General features: G+C 41.4%; 3 protein-coding genes across 3 annotated transcripts in view; all 3 read left to right on the top strand.

Annotated features, from left to right (window-relative positions):
* LOC125768604 (BTB/POZ domain-containing protein Tiwaz) overlaps nt 1-17,097 on the top strand; it is a 44,290-nt gene extending 27,193 nt beyond the window's left edge. The window contains exons 2-4 of the mRNA XM_049436532.1: nt 14,338-14,715; nt 15,791-15,996; nt 16,089-17,097. Of these exons, the coding sequence (XP_049292489.1) occupies nt 14,357-14,715; nt 15,791-15,996; nt 16,089-16,522 (999 nt within the window). The 5' untranslated portion in view covers nt 14,338-14,356 and the 3' untranslated portion in view covers nt 16,523-17,097. The remainder of the gene's footprint in view (nt 1-14,337; nt 14,716-15,790; nt 15,997-16,088) is intronic.
* A 176-nt stretch (nt 17,098-17,273) lies between these two features.
* On the top strand, nt 17,274-19,468 carry LOC125768590 (serine protease 53-like). Its single transcript, XM_049436480.1, has 4 exons — nt 17,274-17,415; nt 17,489-17,656; nt 17,740-18,604; nt 18,672-19,468. The coding sequence occupies exons 1-4, from the start codon at nt 17,328-17,330 to the stop codon at nt 19,264-19,266; spliced, it is 1,716 nt and encodes a 571-aa protein (XP_049292437.1). The 5' UTR covers nt 17,274-17,327; the 3' UTR covers nt 19,267-19,468.
* Nucleotides 19,469-22,019: 2,551 nt separating this feature from the next.
* The window catches only part of LOC125768600 (Krueppel-like factor luna), a 271,043-nt gene continuing 267,576 nt past the window's right edge, over nt 22,020-25,486 (top strand). The window contains exon 1 of the mRNA XM_049436508.1: nt 22,020-22,525. The gene's annotated coding sequence lies outside the window, so the exon portion shown is untranslated. The remainder of the gene's footprint in view (nt 22,526-25,486) is intronic.

The following is a 25,486-nucleotide window of genomic DNA, read 5'->3' as shown; positions in this document are numbered from 1 at the left end:
AAATAATCTAATTCACTTCGAGAACACATTCCTTCAGGCGTGCAGCGATGCAGTTGATGACTTTTCAGCGAAACGAGCAAGTTTTGTTTTGTTTGTTGTTGATTTCATCCCAATCAAATCGTGCTCAAATTTACTTTACATATTTAAATAGTTGCGAAGGGAAAAAGCAATAAAATCTTGCAAAAACTTCGCTGAGGAATTAAAAATATATTAATAAAAGCAAAAAGTAAGTTTCTATCGCAAGAAGTAGAACATATTAAGGAAGAAAATTACATTAAAATTATAAAAATAAAAAATAAAAATTTACATACACAACAAATAGTTAAATGAGAGAAACATAATGAAAATTCTTATAAAAGATTATAATTTACAGCAACAAGGCTAAGTAATAGCCTAAACTCAATCTTACGATCTTGCGATCTGCAGAGTATAATTTTAACTAGAAAATGAAAGTAATTACAACATGATTTTTGTACAATAAATTTTCAAAATCAATTATTAAACTAATAAATATACCATATTTTTGTGTGTACATTACTTCTCTTTCCACAAGATGATCATTATTTTTATCCAGAGTTGTGGTATAAAGAAATAACGTTGGAATTTATTTTTGAAAGTGTCGCCGAAAGCAGCATCTTTAGGTGAAGCTGAGTATTTGAATATGGAAATCAATTTCGCTCTAATATATGACATCTTTGACACCAAATGCTGTGCAAACTGGTAAGGAAGATGCGATAGTCTGACAGGAATTACAGGTACTTCTTCAATATCCAACCAATAAAGACAAGGTGGAGCAATACAACAATTTATTATTTTTTTATTTACGCTGGAAAGGGAAATTGTATATCATACAAATATTATTAAAATACACTTGATTTTAAAAGCTTTATTAATATTTTTCATTTAAAAGTTTCCAACATTTTTAAATTTTAAAAATCATTCTACTCGTATCATTTCAAATATTTTCAAACATATTACCTTTAGAATCAAATCATCCAATCACCTTCCTTAACTTAACCACCTTCCAAAACTCTTCTTCTTCCCTAAGCACAAGATGTAAGCAATAATATCCAACTGATTCTCATCACATCAGCAATAATATCCTGAACCGAAATGTGTTCCTATCGCAAAGCTGCAGTATTGACAGTTTTGCGAAGGTTTATTTCAATTAACGGTCGTGTAAAGCATAACTCGTTATCATGTTTTCATGCTGCACCCCACGCTCGTCCCTGTCTGGCTCACCCCTACAGGGCACAATCACGTCTACTCAGTATTGGAAGGGTAGAAAATCTCATTTTTTCCCAGACAATTTATATCTTTCCCGCTTCGAGCCAATGGAACCAGGGCCAACCGCCACCGGATGGATCACGCGTTGCAATCGGTTTCGTTTGAAATACGAGCTCGATCGCGAATGTGGAACTTTTTTTCCTCAGTTTTTTGTTGTTGTTGTAACGCTTGCTCTCGAGATGATCGTTCGATACTCTCGACGTGCAAGAAAAAAACGTGTCCAGTCTTCGCACGTTCGGTAATTCGGTCGACGCCCACCCACGGACCCGGAGCACCCGAAGCGTTGATACACGGCGTGCTGGTGGCCGCGGCAGTTGACATGACCCCTTTGGAACCATTTTTCGCCTGTCAATTATATTTGACGGTGGTTAAGCGAATGGAATGCGTTTTGAATTTATGCGTTTTCTTAATACACGCGCACATTAAAAAGGTTACCGATATTAACGCGTGCAAGTTCTCTACGTGCCAAACAGTTTATTCGCTTGTCAATGGAAGCTGTGTGGGGAATTGTGTGTATTAAAACGATTAAAAATAAGGTAACGAAACGAACCGTTGAAAAAAGCCTACAACAAATATCCTCCCAACCATCCCATCCCCAAAAAGGCAGGATCACAATCATTTTCTCCTTACGTTCCATCGCCATCTTGGGAGATGCCGTACCGAAGCGTAACATATCAAGCACACACAAAAAAACACACACACCAACTACATCGGCCAACACGAAACGAGCCCTACATTTACCTACGGGCGAAAATGCGTCAAGCTCGTACGCCAGGGCCCGTGTCTTGTAAGCCGTTTTGCCAAGGATTTGCCTGGCGGATGGAAACGGTGCATGAGACGGTAATGTTGCAGAAGGGTGGTCGACCCACCCTCACGTCGATAATTTCAAAACCCCTTTGCGAGCCCGGCCAAGTCCGGTCCAGGCTGAAACCGGCCCATGACGTACATGACACGCCGATCGAACCCGGCGGCGTTTGGAAAATTTCGTTGGAATTTCGAATCGAAGCCAGTCGAACCCGGGCTAGGCCGTACGGTGGAACGCGAAACGGTGCGACTGGCTCTTGCCAATTGCTCCCCGAGCAAATCGTGTGGTGTTTTATGAGAACATGCTGCCGGCAATGTTCCGAAGTCGAACAGGCCTGAGACCGGGAACAACGGCCGGACGGTGCACTCGATGGACGGATGAAGGGCGGATGAATGTGGTTCGACTATTGTTGCGACCGAAAAGCGTCCCGGGACGCCAAACGAGGGTTATTTGAAGAAATGGACCAACACGTTCACTGTCCGAGTAAACGTCAAGGAACGTTTGCTGGTTTTCGGACGACGGTGTATACCTTGGCCGCTTAGCTCGGGCAGCATATTTGAGTGCAACAAAAGGACTCCTTCGACTTCAACCTAGTTCCAGTGGCTTTCCTCCTGAAACCTCCTGACGAGAGGTTTGGTTTTGACGTTCGTCCAGAACGGACCATGTTTTAACTGTTGGATCCTTCGTGTTTTATCCTACGAATCTAACTCCCGGAACTCGGTTCCTTACCAACGATCGGTTGTGAATCACCTTTTGCAGATGAGAATATTCGACATTCACCTCTAATGAAACTTAATGTTCGAACAACAACTGGACAACATCCTTCGCATTGGTTGCGAACGAGCAAACGAGAAACACCCTAGTGGAACTACACCGACCCCGTTGTATATGGTAGATGGTTACATGTTACCTAAAAGGATTACTCCATCTTTCCCATCCTGACACAACATCCAGGCCTGTTTGGTTTTACTTGATTGAGTCGAAGTTTGACAGGTTTCACCTGAAAGTTGGTTTCGTTAGCCAAAAGTTCCCCAAAAAGTTGGCCAACAAATATTGTGTACGGACAACAGCGCAGGGAGGTTGGCTTGACGTTAGACTAATTAGGGCTGAAATTAAATACTGTAACGTCAGGTATATTACCGTTAACATGACAAGTGGGGCCACTTGTTCGAAAAATAAGACAACCCGAAACAATGTGTAAGGTGAAAAATTTCAACAAACTGCTATTGGATGGGGTTCGCTTTTCGGACATGTTTGCTGATGCATCACATGCCATTGGCAGGCATGATTAAATTATTATCGTGAAAAATGAAGTTATTGTGATGAAATTTTGTACAAGTTATGAAGTTGAAAGATGATTTTGTAATTTGTGTAGGTCAGATTTTATTAAAAAAATTATTATTATCATTAATACCAACATTATATCCTTCAAATGTAATCATCAACTGCAGGTCACGCCATAAATGCAAGGCCTTTTTTGAAGATAAAAAAAATCAGTGCATAAGAAAGAAAAATTTAAAAGTAAATCAGGAAAAGTAACAAAATCAGCAGATTTTACAGACTTATGAGTTGTTTTAAATTTCATTAATTTATTCTCACCTGGACACTAACAGTTTCGTCCCTAAAAAAGGAATTCAGTGCATAAAAAAGAAACAGCATTTTTATTTAAAATATTTTGTTTTGGTAAAGAGATATTACAACAAATGTTTGACGTTTCATTTCCTTGGCAATAGAAATGCATTCCTTTACTGAAAATTACAAATTCTGTTGATAGTAAAAAAAGAGCCGATAAACCCTGTAAAAACTGAACAAAATTTTATCAAAACATGAATTTTGAATTTCAGTCTTATTCTGTCGTATGTTCTATGAATCAGGGTAATAAATATGTAAAAAACATAACTTAAACTTAACGAAAATGATTGTCAGAACTTTAATATTTGGGTCATGAGTATTTAAAATCTATTGCATTCCAAACAAGAAATAAATCAATTTCACATAACTAAACGAACCCAAAACGAACCCAAATCGAACCAGAAGCAATGTAATAGCAGCCCTATGAACGTCTTCGATTAAAACTCAAGTAATCGGTAGAGTAGAGACACGGTACGTAGACGTAGAAATGTCCGCGAGCCATTACCGATCGGTCCTCGGCACGGGTCTGTGTTTGGTCGGACGGTCAGGTTTTCATATTGCTTCACCATTCGCGGGTACCGTTTGAGTAGTGGTAGAAAAAGGACCTACCCGAACCTGTCCCGCGGAGGCAAACGCTGCCATGGTCTTACACTACGCAGACGAAAGGAGAGCACATTTTCGAATCTTGCCTGTCGGCCATGAAACGGAAAAGTTTGCCTCCGGCTAGTGAGATATAGAATGTCTGATTGTCTTGTTTTACATTATGTTGTGCCGGGGAGTGGGTGACTGTGATCTTACACGGTTGTGTATGGTTGTCAGGGGGAAGGTACACCGGCGCTGGATGGAAGCTATTGATTCGTCTTGATGCTGAACCATTCCCTGGAGCACCCTGAAGGTAGTCTATGTTGCGTTGCGTCGGACGGATAGCGACGGATAAGAAAGACCGTCGTTGCTGGAAACCGTAGCAACGAGGCCGGTTCGGATATGCATCCAGCTGGTAGACCGTGCCACCGACTCCCAGCGGACGGGCCCGATGGTACGGCCTAGACTCGGGCCCGGTAATCGGTTATCGGTACAAGAACGTACGGCACCGTCCGTACAGTGCTTTACAGGTCCGATGCGATAGAATAAGGCAATGCGGTTCGATCGAATCCACCGTCAAGATATGGAAGGGCAGGGCAACCAGCGAGCGAAAGCGGAACGAATGCCAAGCGAGCGGTTGGGACAACAGAAAGTCAAAGCCACGTGAACATGGCCCGCGGGAAAAACCGTCCAAAGGCTCGGGCGAAAGCGCTCTAGTTGGTGTACCGCGCCGGTACGGGATACTCCTAAGCACCGTCATTCGAACAGTCCGAAAGGAAAAAAGCCCTCCGGCACGCGAAGCGTTTGGGCTTGGCTCTCGTGTTTCCGAAACCGTTCTTCAGTTCACTTCTTCGTACGAAACCGGCAAGTGCGTCGTGGAGATTGTGGCGTGAGGAGCAAGTGTAGGGCAAAGGGGGAAGGAGCGGGTGTGTAAGATATTTGCCTCCTGCAGCTTTGTGAATTGTGACGCGGTTGGTGACGATGGTGGTGGTGGTGGTGATGGGGGTGATGGAGGCGGTGGCGAAAATGGACCTTGCCTTCGGGCAATCGTTCAGCAAAGATGCAAGATGATGGATAGTGGATGCAAATGATCTGGGTGCACTGGGAAGAGGGAAATCAAAAGTTGAAAAAAAAAAAATAAAACACACACACACATATACATACATACAACGACAAAAGCGAGAGAATTGTTGTTGGCTTGCAAATAGCGGTTGATTGGAACTTTGTTGTGAAGGACAAAATGGTACATTCCAGCCTAGGATTTTGAGTTTGTAGGTATTGTTGTGAAACAAGTATCTATCGAAGGTACAAAAGAGGATATTTGAAATGATGTTTTAAAGAAAATTATGTGTAAAACTTGAAACATAAAAAATCGACTTTATTATAAACATTAATTATAGTACTATTAGTTATTTAAGATTATTCTTTTAAATATTACATTAACTTATTCCGTTATTTGGAGTATAAAAATGAGTAGTTTCATAATGATTTTCTTTTCGTTAACAAGTTTGACCCTAAAACCTTAAAAGCTTCTGTACAAACTTTATTATTTTTATTTTACAGTGCTTAACATAATTTTATGATCGATTTGTGCAAAAGATGAAATTGACGAATATCTTGATTTTTTTTATAGTTCTAGCTTAACTGATTTATTCTATCTGATCATGATTAATTATCTTTTCTTATCAAAAACATATGTCCGTATAGTCATGGAGTAGGTCTCATTTGATGAAAATTTTTATTTATTGAAAAAGTTACTATTATTCTTCTTTATTTAATTGTTTATTTCATTAAAATATTTCTAATCTAATCATTCAAGTCATTTCTTAATGCACTAAACAGTCAACTTACAAACCGTCACTCACACAAAAGCTCACACCTGTTCGCACCAAAATGCATTTCCTTTCCGGTGCATTTTACACAGGAAGATAACTAAGTAATGATACATTTCCTTCCCCACGCTCTACTCATATCTTGTTATTGTTAACTTTTGCTTCATCGTTGATTCCTCGCCCCATGCCCGCTCATGCCCTCGCAAAAACATGGAGATGGTACAGCGACTAAGAATTTGCCCACGGGATGCAGCGACGAAACTGCAAGGATGCGTACCATCTCCAATGTTTCCGGACATCGTCCACTTCTTGCAGGCGGCGTAAAGCGAGCGAAACTCGTTTCACTGATCGATACGAACGGTGCCATGGGTTGAGGGAAAACCGTAGCGATTGGGGAGTGATAAATTATCGACATCGAAGCACATCGTGCCACAAAACGTCGCTACAGGTCGCTTCCGGCGTATCCTTTAGCCCACTCCGGGATGTAAAGCGGGAAAACTCTCTTTCCTCGCTTTTTTCCCTGCCTCAGTGTGATATTGCCATCGCTGCGGTGCCCGCCGGTCGAACATAAACCGAACCGAACCGCGTACCGAACGAGATGGATTTGTTTGCTTTTGCCAGCGGTTTCCAGCGGTCTGGTCGTTGAGTTTTCGCTGCTATTGCTGATGCTGCTTCAAGTTTCGCGCCAACGAAGCCCGCAGCAAAACTAATTCCAAAAACCCACGCACACAACTGTTTTTGTGTGCGTATGCGTGGAGGGCGAAAGAGAGAACCGAAAGAGGTACCCATTTTAGGCTGTGCTGGGTGGTGTTATGGGTGGGGGGGGGGGAGGGGGTAATGTACAGGCTCAAGTTTTTCCAACAACCACTCCGATAAAAAAAAACACAGGAGTAAACGCAAACGAAGGCGAACGAACAGCGTGGCAGCAGTGCACACGAATAAGTTTGGGTCCTTTTGTGTGCCGTAGGCTTTTACATTTATTTTAATGGCTTTCTGTGGCCCCGAAACCTTCGGGGCCTTTCCACTTTTCCCCGATTCCACCATACCTTTCCTTGCGGTGGAATTTAGAGGACAGCCAATTTCAGGGCAATCCTTGCAGGCTTTTCCAAACCGCACGTATGTAGTAAAAGGGGATACGCTCTTTTTTTAACTCTGGCTTTGTTGTACGCGCACATGTATATTTATTTTTCTCTGTTTGTGTGTGTGTGTGTTCATTTCAATTTTTTCCCTCTAACCGTTGGTCACCCATGTTATTTGGGGTCATGATGATGAAGAAACGACATTTAGGCTTTATTTGTGGCGGAATTTCCATGGAAAACCGCCACGACTAAACGGTTCCGTTTGATCCTTCGGGATCCTGGCGTATCCTTGCAGCAGCGTGCAAATGATACACAACCATCGAAAAATCCACATGACGAAGGTTCATTTACAACGCGAGTTAAACAGAGATTTGCGGACGGTTTTGGTGGACCTTTCTTTTTTTAACATTGCGTGTTCTTTTGTTTTATTTATTTTTTCGTATGTGGCGTAACAATACACCCCACAAAGGTGCATAAACACATGTCCTTACATGTGAATCCTTTTTTTTCTCAAGTTGCCCAATTTCACTGAAAACAAATCCATCCCTTTGACCTAGTAAGAATCTCATTCCCTTCAACAAATGATACCATTTACGCGCAACAGTTTGCTCGGACACGGGTTAAATCGTGCCTACCAATGATTCGGGATCTCATGTTGGGTCACACCGGTTTTGTAAGAAAAAGCAAACATGCGAATATTGCGCGTTAAATGTGTCTGTACCATGATAGCACGAAAAATTTGGGTTTTGTTGTTTTGTTTTTGTTTTTTTTTTTGTTTTTGGAGAAACGATCCTTTATCCTTGCTGTACCAATTTTTTTTTGTTCAAACACATGATAAATAGAAAATTTGTTTTTTAAGGACCAGCATTTGGTGTTTGACTGCCTACTGAAATGACTGATATTTGTTGAGTTTTTATGGTCACTCTTTATGGTGACTTGTGTAAGGTGTATTTAGAAAGGTTTCCCGCCCCAATTCTACCCACACCGACATTTACAGTTGTGTATCTTTAGAGAGGGTTTCCTCAGTCTTTGAAGTAGACAAATGGCTGTTTAATAAAGCATTTTACATGGATTTTTGAGTTCAACTGATGAAGCCATTTCTTGATTCTAGTCAAGTTGAAGTAAAATGTTAGACAAATTTTTTTAATACATACAACTTCCTCTTGAACGAGATCCACAAAGTACGAAGGATTCTAGATGGTAAATTTTAATTCTACTTCAACAAAATCCAGATAAGGCTCTGTGTAAAGAAACGCATTTTTTTAAGTATAATTTGTGACTGTGTTTCTGTGGGATTTTATATGATTTTCATTTCTAAAACTGGTGCGAAATCAAAATTCAAACTCACTAAGCTATATTAATCTGGAAGAGTTTCCGAGATGAATTCAATGGATTTAAAAAATTCAGAGGAATTCCTCCTTTTCCTGAGTCAGTTCGGCAAACTCACACGCTGTATCATGATGTAATGATCTGGATCCACCAAATCGAGACGGATCCTTCGAAGTTGATGCTTTCGTAGAAATTGAAAAAAATTACTTAGTTACCTCGGTTGAGAAGAAATGACTTCCTCCAGTATATACGATGTGATCAAAGAAAATTTCGCTTCTCTTCTCTCTAAATTTTAATTCTGATCGGTCATTAGGTCTAGTTATAATTTGAGGACTGTACAATTTAAGAGCCCCGTTTTAACTTAACTTAATCTTCAATAAACCACAACAGAATTTTGGCTATACATCACGAGTCCTTAAACGACTTCATGAAACTGGGACATAATTTCTTAGTAACTTAATATTCTAAACAAATGTTTGGAATAAAATATGTAACTCAATATATCGACCTAAGTGTTAATGGATAAATGTGTAACTGTTACCTACACAAGTTTTCCAACATTTCCAGCATTTTTCCAACATTTTTCATTATTTGTATATAACAAAGAGTGTATCTAGCGCTCGTGATACCATGTTTGCAATGTACATCGAAGCAAATATTGTTTTACGTGTAAAATAAATACCAAAAAATATTTATAACCGAAAACTATATCTTTACAAGCAACTATCATGCACACTGCACCACACCTGACACAAATATCCCATTCACTTCCAAAAATGTGTAAACTCCAACTCGTTCCCAAAAAGAAGAAAAAAACAATCAGCCCAGCAAAAAGCGATGTGGGAATTGTTTACGCTTCGCTACAACCACCTCGCTGCCAACGCCAAAACGAATTCGCGAATACAAAATAAATTAACTTACACGTTAAAAATTAACCCAACCACGAACGCAACATGCGTCACGTGCGATTTTGCACTAGGATTTATTATTCCACAAGCCGGTACGTGGCCACCTACCACACGACGGACGGATGCGGACGGATGAATGGTGGGAAAATTCAATCGCGATGTTCAAACCGACACCACCAACACAAATCATGGAGCAACCGTTACAGCGTCAGGGAAAGAAGCGGTTTTATGGGGTTGAAGTATTTTCCTAACTTTTACCTGCCGCGGCATAGCAAACGTGTGAGCCTTCCGTGTGTGTGTGTTACGTAGGGGAGATGCCGCGAAAATCTCCTGAAAATCTCCTGACCATTGGATCGGAGAGGGGATTGGAAAAGTACGATTGGACAAGGGGCAGGTTTCATGGGTGATGTCATGAGGAAAGGTTTGCGGGAAATCCGGCTGCACACAGCTATAGGAAAATATTTTTCAGCCATAATTCACCATTCGATTCCGCCCCCGGAGGTAATATATTTTGAATAAATAATCTAAAATGTACAAATTTATCATGCACTATTTATTGGTGTGCATGAACGAGTCTGTGGCGGAATCGACTCACACACAAGTACGTATCCACATACACAGGCGTAACAACACGATCGCTCGGGATAGTTTATGCAAAGTCACATAGCGCAGGCGGACAGTTTTGGACCGAAGCCGGGTCTTTGAAACCTGAAATGCAATCTACGGGTGGCAGGAGAACATCCACCACCGGTTCCCATGGCCCGTCCACCACCACCGCCACCACAGTCAACGACGTAAAATCAAATGTGAATACTGTTGGCGGTACGGTTTACCACCATTGCCTTTCATACCCTTTCATCTACGACCGGAAAAGAACGCGGCGGCACTAGAAAAAGCCGTGGCCACCGTATCGAAAATATCCATTTAAATGTACACACCTCCTGTCCGGCCATACCGGTACGTCTCCCATCTGCACTTCGAGGTGCACTTTTGGCCGCCATGTTTTGTATCCGAATTTTTTGAGGTTTTCTTTTTTTTTAATCATTGCACCCATTGCATTTCGCACGCAAGGATTTCGATTTTCGGGCTAAAATTTCTATTTTTCGAATGTACATACTAATTTTCCCGGGATCGTTTACCCATCCCCCCCAATCATAGCCAGTGCGCACTGCCGAGTGCGGGAAATGTTTAACAAACGTGTAAGGAACGGGTGAGGCAGTCCGGATGGTGCTTAACCTCCGACATCAACCAAGCGGTACCGAGCGACATTGCGGAATGAGTCGCCCGGGTTCGAAGCTAAAACTATTTAAATTATGAAATGATGAAATACAGCATTACGATATGTGCAGGGTGCGGGCACGGTAAGTTTTCAATAAATGGAAAACAAGTACTGGCGAATGAAAATTGCACGTAGAAACATATTCCTTCTGCAAACTGTACACTGTTTTTGTGTGAGGTTTGGTTTTGGGAGAGAAATGCGTGTGTTTTGGTCCCGTTGGTGGTGGAAAGAACTCATCCGGTGCTGTTAGTAACAACGAATGGTTTATTTTGGCGACTAGAAAAGGTAGTACTACTTTATGATAATTGATATTAGCTTATGTATTGTAACTACCTTGATGTAAATATGAACGGAAAAAGAGGGTTTTTAATATTTAATTACAGTTTTAAAATTTATTTATTCTATTTCTAAAAGAAAGAACAAATGATGTAGCTTTTAGGAACTTTATGTGATTTGGAATAGTTTGAAGAATTTCCTCATCTTCGACGGTAATTTAACATTTAATATTTATTAAATTTAATATTTAATTTAATATTTATACCTTCCGAACTGGGTCGTCTAGTGATATTCTGATGACCATTCCATCTCAGAGACAGAATGGGAGTGAAGGTCTAGTACAATTCTTTCAGGAATTTTGACTCTGTACTTCTCCATATGATGATCATGATGAGGATGATAATCATGAGGATGGTTGTATCCTTTCCCCTTCATAAATTCGAGAGAGCCGACAGTATCTTTCAATATTATGAATTAATATTATATTTTCAATAAAGGTAAAGCCACCAAAGAAGAAAGACTTCATCAATATCCAACCAGACGTATCATAACTTTAATTTAACAGAAATAACCTGCGAAATCATTATCAGATTCTTATCAAGATTAATCTCTTATATCTTATTATCTATCAGATCAGATTGTCAGATCATGTCCTGTATAATATTTAAAGACATATGTATTAAAATACATATTCATTTCTTCCCTTTCTTACTTACATTATGTTCTTAAAAATCAACTATCAATCTATTAACCATGATTTCATTTTTTATACAATGTGTTGTAAAACTATTTTTGAGACGCAACTGAACATTTACGAACAAAAAAGCAAACAAGTCTATTGTGGAACAATGTAATGCATGAGAATTTTAACAGCTGCTCAACCCATTACTACATCCCACAAGTTTCATTATTTACCTTAGTTAAACATATTTCATCGTGAAATCATCCATAAAAAAGCAGTTCCAAGGAGTAAAAATTTCTAATGAAAATACATTCTTCCTTTTTGCTCGAACGGAAACCGAGATCCAATCTACTTAACGCTTCATTGGGAGGATTCATTGAATTTCCATTTTCTTACCCTTATACTATCCAAACACCTTACGCTACGGAAACCTTTTCCCTTTACGAAAGAATAACATATTTCAATGTTTTGTTATTGTTGCACTATTGATGGTCAGTTTTCGGTTTAGGAACCGAAGGTCCATGTTCCAACTCAATGTTTCGTATTTTGAGAAGAACATCCGAGAATATGGTCAAGCAGGAAGATGGTGTCATATGGTAACATGGGCAACTATCTATGCTGGACAAACGAAGGGAATCATCAACCAGTGGCTAAGGTTGATGTAAACGGGGGTAATTTTAACAAATTAAAACCAAACTTCATGTGTAGTAGCATACAGTTTGCTTTCTGGTGAAGATGGTTTGTAAGATCATGCAAGACTATTGCTGGATGGCCAAGGAAGTTCTTTGCTTTGGGAGTTACAACAGACGGTGGCTACGGTAACCTCACCGGAGGGCATCAACAACTATAACTCAGTCTTGGTAACTAATGGAGAAGAATGGTCATAAAATCGTTCAACTAGTTTATACTGCCTGATAAAATGAATGTCTAAACATGTTGAAAAGTTTATTAATCTAATATTGCACTTATTTAATTATAAATATTTGCTTTACTTTTGAAATTCACCATAATTTTTAAATATCTAATTTAGTTTCAAGTAAATTTAATGTATTTTTGTTTTTAAACAAAAGAAGAAAAAGCATAATTAACTTTCCCGTTTATTTAATAAAATTTTCAAAGTAACAAAGAAATTTCTGTTGAAATGTTCGATTAAATTTTAAACAGCAAACGATTTCCGAACTTCTTTTTTGTTCCGTCTTCTTTTCCTTCCTTCGCTCCCTTAAGAGGGCCAAATTAATCGCAATGATTTCAATATTTCCATTTTATGCCTGGCCCGTAGGAAGTATAACGGGTTCACGGTGATGCCTTGCGGACACTTACAGGCGTCCTACGCGAGCATTTCCGCGAGTCCGGCATCGGTCACTGCAACTGCAAGCGAAACGGTGATGATGAGCAACGCCCTTGTCACTTCGATGCACCGAGAGAGCTGTTTTTTTTAGTTGTAAATTGTACAATGATACTCCTTCCCGCCATCTTACCGTACAGTCAAAATTCGAAATCATTTTCTACCGCAATACTCCCAAATTACTACGCCGTATTTACCTCTTCGCATATCCCTTCGGGGTGGTAACCACGGCACGGTACCACGCTCAATCATCACCAATCGTCCGAAAGGAAACCATTCGTCCCAAAAACAGGAATTCATGAGCTGCCCCAAGGACATGCTGTCAAGCTGCGGAGGTCGCCCGAACCATCGGGTGTCCAGCGTTGCATTTTCGGTTATTCGGAAAGAGTGAAAAATTCACTTTTGGTACCACGTTTTTTCTCTTCATTCCGGAACGTTCATAGTCCCATCCGTTCGTTTCATTTGCGACGGATTCAATCCGTGATATTGTGTACCGCTTCGGGGAGTGGGGCTTATGTTATGTTTTTTTTTCAGTTGATGCTTTTTTTTTTGGTTTTGCTTTGTTTTACATTGCTCCACAATACTCCACACTATTCCATTTCCACAACCGCTGTCAAATGAACGCATGAACGCCAACTTCCCTGCCAGGAGCCTTTAGGCAAATCGAACCAACGCACATCGGGATGAATCGGCCATGTGCGTGTGGGAAGAGGTGTGGAAGAGTACGGGTAATGCAATATATTTATAAAATTATTTCGCCCAAAGAAGTGCGGGCATGATTTAATGTACCGAAAAAAAAACAGTCACGGATTTGTAAACGACGACACCCTAGCGTTTAACACACAGCTGGGCACAGCTGGTCCGTGTGGACCTGCAGATGCCCTCAAGGATAAACGAGTCGGTCTCCAAAAATGGACAGATGAAATGAGAGATAGAAAGAAAGAGAGATAAATGTAAGGATCGTAGGGGTTTAAAAAGGCGAAAGGGTAGGCGGAGTACTAGCGGGAAAGGGCTATGAGAAGTATTAATTATATTTTTTGATAACTTGACAACAGAACACAGCACCACGGTGGTTGCATTGCCTCCGGGCTGGGTTGCCTCAATTGGACCACGCCAACCACTCCTGCGCTGCACAATCGTTCGCGCGCACAGACGGTCATCTTATGCGAGTTTTTTTCTTTCTGTTTTTTTTCTTCACCAAACACGATCAGTTGACACTAGAGGACACTTGGCACAACACTCAAGGCACATTGCATTACATTCCGTTCTCCCTTTTCTCTGCTTCGTTCTCGTTTTCACAGAAGGAAATGTAACAGCGATATGGAGCGGGACCGTGATCGTGACCGCGATCGCGAACGTGATCGCGCTGCGGACCGGGACGTGAAACCGCTCGAGCCTCGCGATCTGTCCGCGACGCGCCTGTTCACAGCGACGCAGATCAAAATCAGCACCTCGCCCACCACATCGCCAACCATTTCGAACTCGTCGTCGCCCACACCCACCCCTCCGATACCGGCCGTCTCACCGGCAGTGACCGGTGTCGGCAGTGGGTACCATCACTCCAACCACAAGCAGATAACCGGCATACCATGTGTGGCGGCAGCATCCAAGTATACGGCACCGGTACACATCGATGTTGGTGGTACGATCTACACCAGCTCGCTGGAAACATTAACCAAGTAAGTAGAGACGAAGGAAGAGTTACCTGAATTGAATATATGTAAATACATTGTAGTGAATTTAAGGATTAATTCCCGTTGTTTATTGGAAGACGTTTTGATGTTAAAATTTATACATTAAATTGTTTAGTGTTATTGTCCCAAATGATATCTTTCATAATTTATCCACTTTAAGCAATGTTGATCATAAGATGCTTATGGAGGTGACATTAGGTGAAAACGAGACCCGGTTAAAGCGATTTGGTATTGAAATAGTCAAGATGAAGAATTATAGGTGAAGATTTTTGAGTTCTGGTACCCATCCCTTTTTTGGGGTGGTCTCTACATAACAGGACCGTGGAACAATTCCGAATATTCCCATCCTGAATATCCTGCTACGTGTAAATAAAGTCAAGGAAAATCAGAAATTGCAGGCCAAGCCCTCATAAAGTTGTAATTCTAAAAAAGAAAAAGTACAACTCCGTTCAGTGGTCTTGGAATTAAAAGGTCAATAAAAACGACGAGAACAACAACTTAAAAGTTGTTAGAGTCTTAACCAAAAGAGATCAGGTCACTTGACAATTTCTTTTACAATAATTTGACAAAACATTAAAAAAGTCTTTTTGGACATTGACAAAGAAATCAAATCACTTGAAAATGATGACTTTTTCAAGTCTTGCTAAATGTTAGATATTTAGTAAATATCGAACTCGTCTACTGACTAAGAAATTGGATTGGAAAAATACACACAGCGACATATGAAACAAGTTTATGTTGTTTATTTTAATAGTTATCCAAGAACAAATCCCACATATACTATCAAATAGGTCTGACAAGTCAGAATACCGACCAAATCATATCGAAACAAAATTATAGATCACACACAGATTATGGTATCGAATAATAAGAAAAAAAGTTAAGGATAGACAGTTAAACCGAATGAGAAAAAGAAGCAAGGAACGGAAGGAAGAAAATGTCATTTTGAGAAAACTCAAAACTTTACTTTGACTGGGAGTTAGGAATGGATTTGCGATTTTCGGTGATTTATAAACTACATTTCAACATCAATTTTCCGTATTTTTCCATTTCTCGCCAGATATCCCGACTCGCGACTAGCCAAACTGTTTAACGGCTGCATCCCGATCGTGCTGGATTCGCTGAAGCAGCACTATTTTATTGATCGCGATGGAGGTATGTTTCGCCATATACTTAACTTCATGCGCAACTCGAAGCTGTTGGTGTCGGAAGACTTCCCAGATCTGGAGCTGTTGCTGGAAGAGGCCAAATATTTCGATATTGTTCGTGAGTATAGCAACAAGCGGTTTCTACAGAGTATTGTACATCTAAATAACAAACTTTGTACAATATTATTCCTCTCTTCCATTTACTATCAGCTATGATTAAACAGATCGAACATCTGAAGAAAGAGCGTCAGCGTAGCGGGAACGGTATACCACCGTTTGGTGGCAATCGTAGCAAATGCAAGGGTGGCGTACAAACGGACACTACCAACCATGACGTGGTGGCACTGCACATTTCCCCCGATCTGGGTGAACGCATACTGATCTCGGCCGAACGGGCCGTGCTGGATGAGGTGTTTCCCGAGACGAATCAGGCAATTCTGGACGCACGGACCGGTGCCGCCTGGAATCAGTTCGACGGTCGACAGGTGATACGGTTTCCGCTGAACGGATACTGTAAGCTCAACTCCATCCAGGTGCTGACACGGCTGCTAAATGCGGGCTTCAGTGTCGAGGCCAGCACTGGTGGCGGTGTCGAGACGCAACAGTTCTCCGAATATTTGCTGATTCGCAAATGTGCGATGTGATAAAGTACTTTCTAAAAGCACGTAGATCCTTAGCTTTCGAAAAGCCCACTCACCCCGTTCACATCCATTTGCAATGGGGCAGGAGTACGATAATGATTGAAAAAACTCTACGAACAAGCAGGGAGACCTATACACCCACACGATGTAAATCGTAATCGCCATGATCGAGTACACTTAAAACCACTACGAATTAGTGCAGCATGTATCAACCAACCACCAACCACTTTTTAAAAATAGTCTCTTTCCTTATGTGGTGCCGCTTGCATAAGCGCAGGCGTAAGTAATTAAATGATGAATAAAATAAATAAATAAAAAACCCCATCGCCACTGTGCGTGCGGGACAAATAATGGCAACACATATTCGATGTAAGTGAAGCAACACAAAAATCCTTTTACGGTGAACCTCCGATGTACGTGAAGCATAGCATAAAATCTAGTTAATTATATATTAGTAGCGGTATACCCTTTCTCTTAACTTTATGTTACCTCTTTGTATACTATGTAAGTCGGTCGGAACGGTTAGTCCGATTAATAAAAAAAAATAACGAAAAACTATTGTCAGCTCCCACCATGAACTGTGTGCGTTTTTATTCGCGATTCACTTTCATCGACAAAACTGTACATCTCTCCGAAATGGACCCGATGCGCTCCTCCAGAATATGTAATCTCTCGGTTCATATTCTCACGTAAAGATCGTCAGCTATAGTAAGGTTTGCGTTTTGCCAGCAGCATCTCATTAGAAGAGTTGTCGTTCAATCGAACAGTTGTGTCCGTCCGTCCTGCTTTTGTTTTGCTCCCAGACAACATGGGAAAGGTTATCAGCAACTGTTGGGGAATTCCCATGGCTATATGTGTGATACTTATAATTCAACAAGCTGCTAAAGTTGATTCGTGTAATTCATCTAGAAAATCAGGAGACATCGTCACCAAAAACTCGTTAACGATTATTTTGACTTCCCTTTTAAGCAACCTGTGGAGTGCGCCGCCTTTCAGCGATAGGACTAGTGACGAAAGGTATTGCAGTCGAACCGGGTGATTGGCCGTGGCATGTGGCCCTGTTTGCCCGCGGAATGACAGCTAAGCCCGAGTACAAATGCGGTGGATCGATTATCAGCGCAAACTTCATCTTATCTGGTAAGGAACTCGACAGATCAACCTTCGCAGCGCAATTGTATCCCAATCAACGTAGTATATGATTTTCTTTTTCGTTTTTATAGCCGCTCACTGTATAGAGAAACCGAACCCAGAAAAATATTTCCTGAAAGCGGGCTTGTACCATCTTTACAACGACACTGACCCTAACGTGGTAATTTACAACCTGTTCGAGATCATCCTACACCCAAAGTACGATAGTCGCAAGTTCTACAACGATATCGCACTGATGCGACCCGATCGTGTAATCTCGTTCACCGCATCCTTCATCTTTCCGATCTGTCTGTGGCCGTCGTACAATCCAACGCTAATCAATGTCCTTAGCCAGTCGGGTATTGCTGTTGGGTTTGGCTTTGATGATAACCACCGCGTCAGTGAAACGCTTCAGAAGGCGGCAATGAAGGTGATTGAAAAGCAGAAATGCATTGAACAGCTACCGGAGCATGTTCGCTTTCTGGCACAGGATTCGGGTAAAATGTGTGCGATCGGGTCAGAAACGGGTGCCAACGTGTGTTCCGGTGACAGTGGTGGTGGATTATTCTTTGCCAAAGATAAAATATGGTATTTGCGTGGAATTGTAAGTGCCGCCGCCCGAATGGATCTGGATAATGGGGAGTCATCGTGCAATGCGGCACTGCCAGCTACCTACACCGATGTTGCTAAGTATTCGGACTGGATCAATGCTCACCAGCGTGTGGTTGATCAAAGGAATCTGCTAAAGCTGGAAGATTGTGGAATGGCAAGAAACTCGGAAATGGAGGATGAGATGCAGAAGCCCATATTCAATCAATACCCATGGAATGTTTTGCTGGAATTTCGCCAGCTAGATAAGTCGCAGATTCATTTGGTGTGCAGCGGTGTGCTCGTACATCCACGATATGTACTCACCGTAGGCCATTGTATAGATGGAATATTTAGTAACTACAATCTGTAAGTATTATCAGCTGTTTCCAGAACAGAACAAGAAGTGCCCATTGATTGTATCTTTGTTTCACAGGAAATCTGTTCGTCTTGGAGAGTACAACATACGCACAGCGGAAGATTCCACTTCAGATGAACCAAGCATAACGACCACGTCCCAATCAGTTGACATCGAACAAGTGTTGTTGCATCCGCGGTACAATCGACCCCTCTACACGAACAATTTGGCCCTGTTGAAGCTGAAACATAACGCTGACATTGCGAAACCAAACATTAAACCAATATGCCTTCCAAGCATTGACGACTACAAGGAGTCTAGTCTAACGTTAAGCGGCTGGAAGCGTAACAAATACCTCTTTCCGAAGCTGGAACGTGATGCAATGAATCTATCATCGGTAGCTACCTGTCTCGATGCGTACAAAAGGCTCGGTGTACATATTCCATCATCGGAAGATGTGCTGTGCGCCGTCTATAAAGCTCGTCCGAAGGGTCACTGTCACAACTATGCTACGGGATCTCCCCTGCAGTACATCAAGCGAGTGGACAAGGTGCCACGTTACTTCCTGGCGGGGATGATGGTGTTTAACTACCCGTACTGCCAGGCGGAGGGCAGTGAAATGTTTGTGAACCTTGACACGGCAAGCGAGTGGATAAAGGATATGGTAAAATAGGTAGAAGATGCTGCAGCTGAGGTTTTGATTTAAGGAATTTTATGTATCTGGCGTAACGTTAAAATCATAATTGGTTAATAAAAGTAGAGATTGGAAACGTATTCATTACATGTTTGAATTAAAAATGGTTACTGACAATAAATACATAAAGTAAATGGGTCATCAAGAAGCTTGATGGAATTAGTACTTTCCACAACAATACCATTTCGGCGAAGCAAATCCTTGAAGATAACAGCAACAGCAGTTAGATACGCAAGCGTTGCACGGAAAGAATGCTTATTCAAGGCACATAAAGATTAAAATATCACCCACATATATGTACATCCGGTATTACTTGATGCGCATGGTCTCAATTCTAATTTGAACCGAAACTCCACAAAAGAATGAAATATCTTTAGTAAGATATAATAATTAAGGCAGAACTTAAAAATGTTAATTCGTAATACCATCGTTTCAGTTCCGACCATTTGCAATAAATTTGAATATTTGATCAATTTCGCCTCTACGCTAGATGGCGCAGTTCGCTGCATATTGTGTCAAAGAAAAACTTGCATGCGAGTTAATGTGCAATCCTGCATCCATTACTGCAGTTTGGGCCTGACACCCTGGGCATTTTGTTGAGGATCGTCCAGTGATTACGTAACGCAAAAAGTAATATTTTTACTTCCCCCCTACTCCCATGTTTTTTGAATAAGATTTACAAATTATGCAAATTGTATCAAGCGTAAGAGCAAAATAACAAAAGTTAAAGATACGTAAGTAACGTCACGTGACCGTTCCCACACAATGACGCATTTATTGAAGCAATAACGCATCGACGAACTTGTTGACACATTTGTTAATGGAGTTGTTGAAAAACATGTTGTCACATAAGTTATCACACAAGTTGGCAAACATGTTGACGGACTTGTTGTCCAACATAAATGTGCGTTAGCCGTAGTAATCACATTAAAAAAAATTGTAAAAAAAACTTCAATAAAAAGCATATTTGAAATTACTCTTGATACGGCCAGGCCGTCCTTAAGAAGTAAAAAAATATATAGATTTGAAATTACAAATACAGTAAAGTGGTACTTTCTCTATTCATTGTCTTTTTGAAGCAGCATATTTAAGAATCTGCAATCTTATTTTATTTTATTAAATTATTATTATTATTAATTAATTATTAAGTTATTTTATTGACGCCACAAATGATGGCACGTTTTGTCTCTTTACACTAACCGCTTGATACTTGAACTTGATCTATCCATTCAGGTGAGTGACGCTTAACCCATTCTTAATTCTATGCGAAATAGGAAAAGCTTAAAAATGGAAATTGCATCATAAATGGAGAAGAATATCTCAGTTTTGACACAAAATGTAGCAGTAAACATTCTTTACCACAGTAGTATCATTCCAACAACGAAATTGCAACGAAACTACTTATTTCAATGATTTCTAGAGGCCAGATTCCTCAACAGCGCTTTTCCCTGATACGCATTACTTAGCATCTGCACTTCGAAAGGATTTTGATCGAAACATTTCCCTCGAAAGCTTACCATTGGACTCATCATTCCTCTCGTCCAGAGAGAGCGAGACAGAGGAAGAGTGAAAGAAAAATTGCATCAAGTTGAATACATTCCTATCCACTATGTACCGTCCACATGTGAACCGACTCAGCATCAGCCGTTCCACGTGTATTGCAACCGCGTCACTTAACAATTTCCACAAGGTAAAATATCTTCTTCGTTTTTTTTCTACCGTTGTTATGCCTCTCAGTATTTTTCGCATTTTCTTCCTGTGAAAAAAGCATTCCAATTGGACCGTATAGGAAGGGATAAGGGGTGAGTCAGGAGTAGCTAGGGGAAAAGCGTCCGTACGACGCACGCTCGATACAGCCGGCTTTCGCTGGAGGATAGCTAAAAGGTGGCCGTGGAAGGAGGAAGCGTTGTTTTCCCCCGGAGGGAGAGGGAGTGAGAGAAGGACGATCGGAGCGGGATGGTAACGTGGTTGCGGGGCGAAGGGGCACGGTTAGTTACGCGGTTGTCCTGGTAGCGGGTGGAAAAATACCGACAGCACCGGCTAAAGCCTCTCGCAACTGCAAAACCGGCACTTCGGTAACCTCGGCACCATTCGATCGGGTCGCGTTCGTACGGTCGTTTCATAAATAAACAAGCCGCTTTTCCGGATGCTGTGGAGCCGGCACGGGGCGGTTGTCGGGAGCGAAAGGAGTGAAAAATGGTGGAAAAACAGCGCGCAAACTCTCCGCTCAACTCCGCTCGCGCTACGAGCTTCAGCGTGAGCACGAAAGAGCGCCATGAGCGTGCGAGTTTTCCCTTCCATGGTGTCTCTCGTGTTTTTCGCGCGCTCGCCAATTTTCCGGCACGCGAAAAGCGCTTGCCGGTTGAAAATTTGCTTTCGCAAAAGTTTGCCTTTGCTTGGATCCTTCCACCGTGCAACAGTGAGCGAGTGGGAGAGGCTGTGAGATAAACGATCTCCATATCCTAGCTCATCTTCAGCCATCATCAAGCATCATCAGGAGCAGCGTCATCCGGCCTGTCTGCGTGTTCGTCGTGGTCGGCAAAGTTGCTCGTGCATTTCATTGACTGCGTCTTCTCTCGGAGGGCTCCCCCCTCCCACCGGTGTCATCCTTTCCCGGCGCCCGGGCGCCCACTTCGACAGGATGCCTTCGTCATCGACCGACCGGCCCGAAGAAGTACCCCCTTTTTTGGTTCGGGTGCCGATGGTGTTGACGCTGACGGTCTGCCAGATGCGAGTAGACGTTCGAGGCCGGCAGATCGCACGAATTTTCGCACGCCACCCGTGTGTCGGATACCCGTGTGGACTTTTACGCGCCGTGCTGTGCTTAAACGGCGGTGGACGGGGTGTTAACTCCAGCTCCAACTCTGCACACCACCACGTCAAACGTGGAGTGTGGAGTGTGTAAACGCGTGCGTCCGTGAGTGTGTGTGTGTGTTTGTGCGGTATGACTAGTGCGTCCTGAATCGAATCAAATTCACCACAGAGTTGCTCAGTGTTGCTATCATCCTGTGCTTTTTTTTTCCTCTTCCTGTGGCATACCCGGGAAGGCATTCATCGGCAGGCCGAGGCAAAGTGTGAATGTGTGAACGTACATATGTAGTTTTGTTGATCGGTGCCCGTGAGTGCTGTTTGTTCCGGTTTCCGGTGAAGACAAGCGGAAAACTACAACTTCGGGGAGGGTTTTTTCCCCCATTCCGTTTCTATACGGGATTTCATTTCCAGCAAAAAGGCATTAAAAGTAAGTTACCGTTTTCTATGCGAGATCATCCACAGCGGTTATGAGCGAGCAGCAATAACCAATGTTTTGTGCGAAAACAGTGATAAGTGAGAGGTTTATTGGAAACAACAGATTTTATTTTTTTGCGAAATATCTAGTTAAAGTGTTTTTGTGTTGTTGAGTTTGCAATGGAAGTAATCTTAAGATTTATTTATTTTCCTTAGATTTTTTTACATGTTAACAACTGCTAGCAATTATTCATTGTTTTGAAATGTTTTGAAACACTTCTGAAAATTGCACTAAAATAAAAATCAATTAGATTTGAAAGTTTATTTTCGATTAAAATAAATCTTCTGCCTGATAATGACTAAACCATAGAAAATAATTTGGGGGTTTAAAATTATCAAAGCTCTCCTCAATTGTATTTTCCTATCGAAGGTGCTACAAAATATATAGAAATGAAAGTGATTTAAATTGTGTTTAAAAGAATGCTGTGATTGGAAATTTAATTCTCACATTTAACGGTGTCAATTGATTTTTCATAAAGAACCAAGATTAAGATTAAAATTATTTTGCAACAAAAGGAAATTCCAAGAATGCAGTGTGTTGAAGGCTGTAAAACAGCAAACGCAAAAATAAAAAGATTAACAAATTACACAAAAAATTGACTCAAAAGATTTATAAGAAACTCCCGTAGTGGACGGTATTCCAGGAAGGATATTTCATCGCAGGAAAAGAGAGCTTTTTTTCGTTTCCATATCCAATACCGTTTGAAATAGTTTAGTGAAGTTGTAAATATATTGATCCTTCAAATCGAGGAATATGAAAAAACAAAACACAAAAACCAGTCTAAACCCGACTCAAAAATCATGCTGTGAAATGATCTCATTTTTTAAACAAAAGCATCCAAGTGCAATATCGGAGGTTTCGAAAATAGCTGCCCTTTCGTGGCCTGGAAATAGACATGGAGTTTGGCAAAAGGTGTTTATGTTTGTTTCGCACAACCTACCCCACCGTAAAGCTGGGGACGAAATTGATGAAGCTGTAGCGAGTGAAAGACAGGGCAAAAATATGGCAATTTTTTTTAATCAAAAACCTTCACTAGCCATTTAGACAATCACAACGTGAAACGTTTAGCTTCCGCCCAAGACACTGCCTATCGGTCGAGTGGTGGAAGTTATTGAACCGCTCGCTGCCAGTTGATTTCCTGCTCAACCAGGTACACGGCGGCGATCCTGAGAGGTTCGTCTGTGCGTTGTCGATGCGATTCTAGGATCATATAGAATGCGTGAAACTAATTAAAAAGTCAAATCACATCACAACCTTCTCTCTCTCTCTCTCTCTCTATCTATCTATCTCTCTCCTTCCGTATCGCGAGTTTAATGTTTAGTTAATATGTACAAACAGTTTCCAGCACTGGGGGGACCGCTTGTATGTGTGCATAAACAGTGTGGGTGCGTGATAATGGATTAGGAACCACGCAGATTCTAGCTATCTGCCCGACTCACTTAAAACACTTCGCGAGCCTTCTAACGCGACAAATGGCTGGCAAATTATGTGCTACGTCATCAGTTCGGTCGAGGGAGGTCATTGCATTGAAGTCTTCGAACGTTCCCAAGTGTCGGTCGGATTGTGAGGGCATCATGGCGACGTTTGGTTTGGGGTGCGCTTTACGAACAGCGAACACAACAACTTTATTGGACCCTAGCATAAAACTAGAAAAACTTGAAACTGTGTGTATGTGTGTGTATGTGTGCGTGTGTCTGTGACGTTGACGTAGGGACGCTTTAATGTTTTCCTTCCCGTTTCGTTTTCATTTCACCCTACCCTAGGCCATCGGCTTTCCCGAACAACAACTCAACCGTAACCCGAAATCCACCAACCACACTGTGGGGTTGTGGAAAAAGGGGTGAGGACGGGGAGGGAAGTAAAATCGTACCAATTTTCCCTCCGTTCCCTGGTGCCCGGAACCATTTTTCCTTTGTTTTGACTTTTTAGAGCTCGGGGAAAAGGTCATGCTTTTTCCCGTTTTTCATCCGGTGGATTTGGTGCTCCATTTGTTGTGGCTCCGAGCTGACGGTTAGGGTGGTCAAAGTTGAAATCAAGCAGGCAAAACAATGAAGCATCAGCGGTGGTGTGAATACGTCCGAATAAAAAGGTATTTTTTTTAAAATGATTGTAGAAAACTTGGAAAATGCATCATCATTTTCCGTGTTGGAGTTATTTTCTATAATTTTTTTGTTTTTTTCTTTTCACTCTTTTTTGCTATTTAAATGGCAACATAATAAAAGTACAGATATAAAAGTACCCTTCTAAATCGTTGATCAATTTTTTCATATGGTCTTTGCTTTCCTCTTTAACGGCTACGATAAACGTAAAACGCGCTCATAAAAATCTCATCGCACGTTGATCGATTTGTTTTCCGCTTCTCCAAAATGAAGGCTGCGAGGGGACTTCAAACGGTGATGCGTTACGTGAAGCTTTCAACAAATCTGGCACTATCTAATCTTTAAGCGATTGAACCGCGTTGTCTTGAAAGTTCAAACGAAACGTAGAAATGAAAAAAATACCCGCCAACTGTTGGACATAACAACTCATAAAATAATGGTAGATTAAAGGAAGTTTTAAACGCCGATACTAAAACATGGAATACAATATGTTAATAGCATTAACCGATGGTCAAGCAATGCGTTATGTTGGATGTGGTTTTATTTATTTTCTTAACGATTTAACTGCACGTTGGCGCAATTTGTTATCAAAAGCGACGCGCAGCGTTAAGTAAATTCCTACCGATGCGATGACGCACACTATCGCTCGTGGCAAACGGTGCCTTTACCCTTTCCCATTCATCTACATTCCATTCTATTTATTGATGGCAGAGAATCTCAATCGACTGGGTTAAGTCGACAGCACATACCTCTCTTCTACGATCGTCCATCAGCTTCATATCGAAAACATGCGTTAAAAGGGATCGAAATGATC

The sequence above is a fragment of the Anopheles funestus genome, chromosome 3RL (assembly GCF_943734845.2).
Source record: "Anopheles funestus chromosome 3RL, idAnoFuneDA-416_04, whole genome shotgun sequence".
In the NCBI taxonomy this organism is placed as follows: Eukaryota; Metazoa; Arthropoda; class Insecta; order Diptera; family Culicidae; genus Anopheles; species Anopheles funestus.
The sequence above is the reverse complement of the archived record's forward strand: the minus strand, read 5'-3'. Positions and strand labels throughout refer to the sequence as shown.

What these genes read in the sequence shown, in the direction of transcription:
- LOC125768590 (XM_049436480.1), top strand. Translation starts at nt 17,328, where the DNA reads ATGGGAAAGGTTATCAGCAACTGTTGGGGAATTCCCATGGCTATATGT. An exon ending in AGCTGCTAAAGTTGATTCGT is followed by an intron (nt 17,416 to 17,488) that starts GTAATTCATCTA and finishes TTCCCTTTTAAG; the next exon opens with CAACCTGTGGAGTGCGCCGC. An exon ending in ATATTTAGTAACTACAATCT is followed by an intron (nt 18,605 to 18,671) that starts GTAAGTATTATC and finishes TTTGTTTCACAG; the next exon opens with GAAATCTGTTCGTCTTGGAG.